The sequence below is a fragment of the Heliconius melpomene genome, chromosome 5 (genome assembly GCF_056956725.1).
Source record: "Heliconius melpomene rosina isolate 202511_hmr_F chromosome 5, ASM5695672v1, whole genome shotgun sequence".
Classification (NCBI taxonomy): domain Eukaryota; kingdom Metazoa; phylum Arthropoda; class Insecta; order Lepidoptera; family Nymphalidae; genus Heliconius; species Heliconius melpomene.
This window is the reverse complement of record NC_140393.1, coordinates 6,893,085-6,898,298: the sequence shown is the minus strand read 5'-3', so window position 1 is coordinate 6,898,298 and position 5,214 is coordinate 6,893,085. Positions and strand designations below refer to the sequence as shown.

The 5,214-nt window shown below is 39.3% G+C and overlaps 1 protein-coding gene across 1 annotated transcript; it reads right to left on the bottom strand.

Annotated features, from left to right (window-relative positions):
- Nucleotides 1–1,059: 1,059 nt before the first annotated feature.
- Nucleotides 1,060–1,938, bottom strand: LOC146539110 (uncharacterized). The gene has a single exon (XM_085185953.1). The coding sequence runs from the start codon at nt 1,936–1,938 to the stop codon at nt 1,060–1,062; it is 879 nt and encodes a 292-aa protein (XP_085042079.1).
- Nucleotides 1,939–5,214: the final 3,276 nt, after the last annotated feature.

Here is a 5,214-nt window from a genome sequence, read left to right as displayed (position 1 = left end):
CATAAAATATAAGCGTGTTAGGTATATTTTTTAAAAGATTTGACATGAATTTTTGAAAAATACCCGGACTCGAAGCTAGCCCGTATACCAAACGTTTATATTTAAATAATCCACGATGCGTGTTTATGACCGTATAATCCCTAGATGACTCATCGAGCTCCAGCTGATTATACGCTTGTGAGAGATCTAGCTTTGTATACCAAACTTGCCCCGACAGTTCGCTAAATAAATCATCTAATTTTGGAACCGGGTACCTGTCAACCATTAAAACACGATTGAGCGTTACCTTATAGTCGGCGCATATCCTAATGCCCCCGTCCGCCTTACGAGCTATGACTAGAGGCGTGGCCCAGTCGGAGCGGTCAACCGGCTCGATGACGTCGGCGGCCAGCATGGCATCTAATTCGGCGTCGACCCGGTCGCGCAGCGCGTACGGCAGCGCTCGCGCGCGACAATATACGGGTTGCGCTCCCGCCCGCACACATAGGCTCACCGTTCCACCATTGAACCGCCCCAACGTGTCATCAAATAATGCTTTATGTCTGGAAATTATAGAATTAACAATTTTATCTTTATCATAAACATTTGTTTTTAGAGAATTTACACACAATTTAGGTATTTCAATACCTAACTCGGCTAGCCATTGCCGCCCTAGTAAATTAGTTGTTCCATTATTAAAAATGTACAAATCTAACATTTTCGTTACATTTTTATACTTCACATTTACTTCTATATAACCTAATGGTTTTACAAGGGATCCGTCGTAAAAACTCAATTTGATACGGCACGGTTTTATCATAATATTATTAAAATGTTTATTATAAGTATCAAAACTAATACACGACAACGGAGCTCCCGTATCTATTTCCATTTTTAAAAAAATATCATTAACTAAAATAGTGATATGTACCGGCTTGTATTGCGTTAGCGACATTTGATACATTGGCTCGTCGCCTTCTTCTTCACAGCATTCAAGGTCACTACTCTGTGCCCTATACTGACTCCGTCCTACCTCTTCTGACGCTGCATGCATCTTCAACGAGTCATCCTCAGATTGCGTCACCCAGTAGGTACTGGCCGACCTGCCATACGAATGGCCTCCGCGACCACGTGCGCTGGCGTCACCCCGCCCGCCGCGGCTCCCCGCGCTTCCCGCCATTCTCCACGTGGCGTTAAAACGTTCTTATTTTTTAAAAGAAATGATTTTTCCGTTAATTGCACGGCCTGCCTCGCTTGTTGAGAATTTTCTAATAATATTTTCCGACACATTCTGCGAAGATGACCAATTTGATGACAGTAACTACACTGGTATTCTTTATATTTACAGTTCCATTTTTTATGATTTGCATTTCCGCAAACTGTACATAAATTGATATTAATTTTATTTACGCCTTCTGACAATTCCGTAAAAATTCCAGTTTGCTCCACCGCTCCGGCGTCCCGTTCTGCTGCTTCAAGTGTTGTGGCTAACATAACTGCTTTTCCATAGTTCAAGTTTTCCTCTGCGAATAACCTCTGTCTCGTCATTTCGCTTTTTAAGCCACACACCAACTGGTCCCTTAAATTCTCCTCTAAGTCTGTTTTAAACCCACATAATCTTGATAATTTTTTTAAATTTGCCACGTACTCCGCAATGGACTCCCCCGTCAACTGTCTCCGCTGTCTAAATCTATACCTCTCCGCCATTACTGAAGGCTTCGGCTGTAAATGTTCTTGCAGAAGATTTGTAGCTTCCGAATATTTTAACGCTGATGGTTTTAACGGACACGCTAAACTCGACAACAGCTCGTAGGCTGCCTCACCCATTAACGAGATAAGCGTTGGTAATTTTAATTCCTCCTTAATATTGTTTGCCACAAAATACATTTCCATTCTTTCTGTATATGCTAACCAGTTCCCGGTTGTTAAATTAAATTCACTGATTTTACCGACCGACATTTTTAATATATTAAACCGGTTTGTCCTCGTCGCCACTAGTAAATCAAAGACGTGCTTTCCAATTAACGTTTATTGCCAGACTAGCTATGCACAATTGCGTTTACCTAGTATTGCCAACACATCACTTACAAACTCACGAGTTTGGCAAGAGATTTTTGAGATTGAAAATAGTGGACTGTGTATATAGGCGTTTAATAAAAGAAAATTTTACAAAATAAAATTTGGTAGAATGGCGACGGCCGACATTAAAGTGAAGTTTTTTAATAAGCTGTCCGTTTAACAGATTAGTCCGAGCATGCGCACAGCCAAACTAGCGCCATCTCGCGGCATGTTAATTGCGATTGCGTAAATGTTTCATGTAAAAGATCGATCGATTATGTGCCTTATTACACTCGCGACGAGCTTTATTTGACTTACATTGGTCACCTTGATGATTTGATAAACAACTTATACATAAATTTAATTTAGTTGCAGTTTTTAGCCTATCGCTAGGTAGCATCTCTAGAAATTTCTGACAGTAATAGACTGTGTAATCATTACTACGACACAATGAATACCTATATTTTGACATGAGATTACTTTTATTGGTAACAAACTGGTGAAATTACTTTACTACTAAGAAAGGACGGTTTATGATAATACTGCATCTTCTGTATGTTAGACATGCCATTATTTTTATGAATAGTCTCACTGGACAAGTCCTTGAATGAAATCCAGTTATTGTTGTTTCTGCTAAACGTAGGAATTTCCAACTGAGGGGTGGATTTTGCAATATGGGCTACGGACTATATTTTTTTTTTGGCTATTAATGGCCTTTTTGACGGTGGCCTCGCTGTCTAGCTCCCAGTGCAGGGTGTCAAATCTTCTAATTCCCATCTCTCACTTCTTAAATCTAAAGTCATACCTTCCACTGTCCGGTTGAAGGCCTTGAAGTTGCTTTGCTGCTTTCTCAGCATGTCCACGGTTTTACGATCCGTATGCGAGTGTTGTAGAGCAGCCTTACTGCCGCCCAGTTGAGGATTATTTGGAGCCAATCCTTTATTAGGCTCTTGTGTTTTCAGTGTGAACGTGGGAAGTTTACCGAGGGGAGATTGTAATTTCTCTCCAGCTGTAATATCACAGCTCTGGATATGAGTCTTGATAGTATCATATCTCTCGTTCATCCTCTTTACATTCTTAGTAATAGCCTCACGAGTGTGAACCTCTAACTCCTTACTCAACAATCTCGAAAAGTTAGTCTCATACCCTAACCATTAGCTGTATAGAAGGAGGAACCTCTTATTTATGTACTCGGGAGTTTTTCTACTTGCGCCGTCTTTCTTGAAATTTGTAAATACGCGTTCTATGGCCGATGCCAGCTGCTTTTGGTTAGCCAAATTAACAGCTACCAAAGACATCGTTGAGAGATATTAATAATATAAACTAAATGGACAGATCTTACTTGGAATCTGCGCGCCTGACTCCTTAGTGTTCAGACGATTCTCACTGCAACTCTTAATGTCAGAGTAAGGGTCGAATACTACTCACTATTCTTCTTGATAGAACAGTAGGTACACGTAGTACACGAAAGTCACTTATTATAGTTAATACACTGTGTCTCTACAGGTACACCGGTATACGCACCCGCATACACGCGAAGGTACAAGGGTTCCGTTTTTTGGTAGGTACGAAGGACCAATATGTACGCGATGTCGTACGAGTATGTATAAATAAAACAGTTTTATATAACTGCAAATATATAATCTTAAAACGTCTAAAAGTATAATGAATTAAATATAATATGATTGGTGAGCCACTCGCGGTACTCTTGATGACCGATAGCGATGAACTAACTTAATATAATTGAAATATTGGAGTTCAGTAATTTACGCCATATAAAAATGCAAGCTAAGCGCTCACATGTACGCGCTTGCTCGTACAATACTTGACTCTTCAGAATGCTGTTAGTTTTACTAGCGGTATAACTGCCTAAAAATATGCTTTCTTCACATTTTTTTTCAGCTACACGCTGTATCCAGCACACAGCAGGGTAGGTAGAGGGAACCTAATATTAAGTTTGCCCGTTCTCTGTTTTCTTTGAATTCTGGAGGCATTTATGTATCCGAATTTAGAATTTTAGAGGATGCAATTACTTTAATTATTGAAATCGGTAGATTTAGGCATTAGGATCATGATTTTTTAAAATCTTTATTTGAAGGACTTGTCACACAAGAAGTAACATGTCGTCCTGTAATAACCACTGTACATTCACCTTATCTATATTAAAACTAGTGTCCGACCGAAACAAGGTTTTCAACCAAAACCGAAACCGAAACTGAACCTTCGGCTTTCATTTTAGTTTTGGCCAAAATGCAGCCATAATGCCTTTTTGTTTCATAATTTGTAATATATGATATGACGAGAAGTAGTTGTCAAAGTACAGTTCGTGGCCCTTGCTTTCTCCAATTCTCTTAGTGAGATGAAGGACAATAGCTGCACCATATCCAATTTTTTTCGTCAAATTATTATCAAGTTCTGGACTAGAGCTTTGATAAAGTAGAAAATCATAGGCTTGCCACATGTTTACCACATAAAAAAAATATCTTCAGTCCCCATGGACAAGGTTTACCTTTTATGTATTGTTTGGCAACATGTCTCCCAGTGAAAGGAATCATCTGCTCATCAACACTAAGTTCTTTTTCAAGCGGTAACTCTAAACATCGATTCCTAACAGCATCAAATATTGGTCGAACTTTGAAAAATGCATCTTTGCAACCAGCTGGTATTATTGTATTATCAACAAGGTGTAAAGTATTACGTAACTCAAAAAAGTGATCCCGTGCCATATTCTCTGAGAACAAGGGTATGCTAATTCCAGTTTCCCAGTACATTTTCAAGCAAGGGTAGCTAAATATACCAGTAGCTAAATGTAACCCAAATAAAATTTTTATTTCTTGTGTAGTAGTAGGTTTATACCTGGGTTTATTCGAATGTATTGCGTATATGTTAGTCATTTCAGCCATAATTTCAAATAATTGTTTTGGCACGTACCGAAAGTAATAATCAACTGGGGCTTCAACTGTAGGGTAAATTGATATTGGTGGAAACCAATCTGATGAGATTGTGTTTAGGAGTTCCCTATGTCTCCACCTAAGGTTTTGTTTAGGCGTAATATTCTGAAGTATATTTTCATGAGAGGACTCTATTTCTGTTGTCGGTGGTACTTCGAGAACCACTTCATCGCAGGTGTCAGTAACTCCTGGATCATTCGTTCCAATCCACGATGAGCTGGGCCCT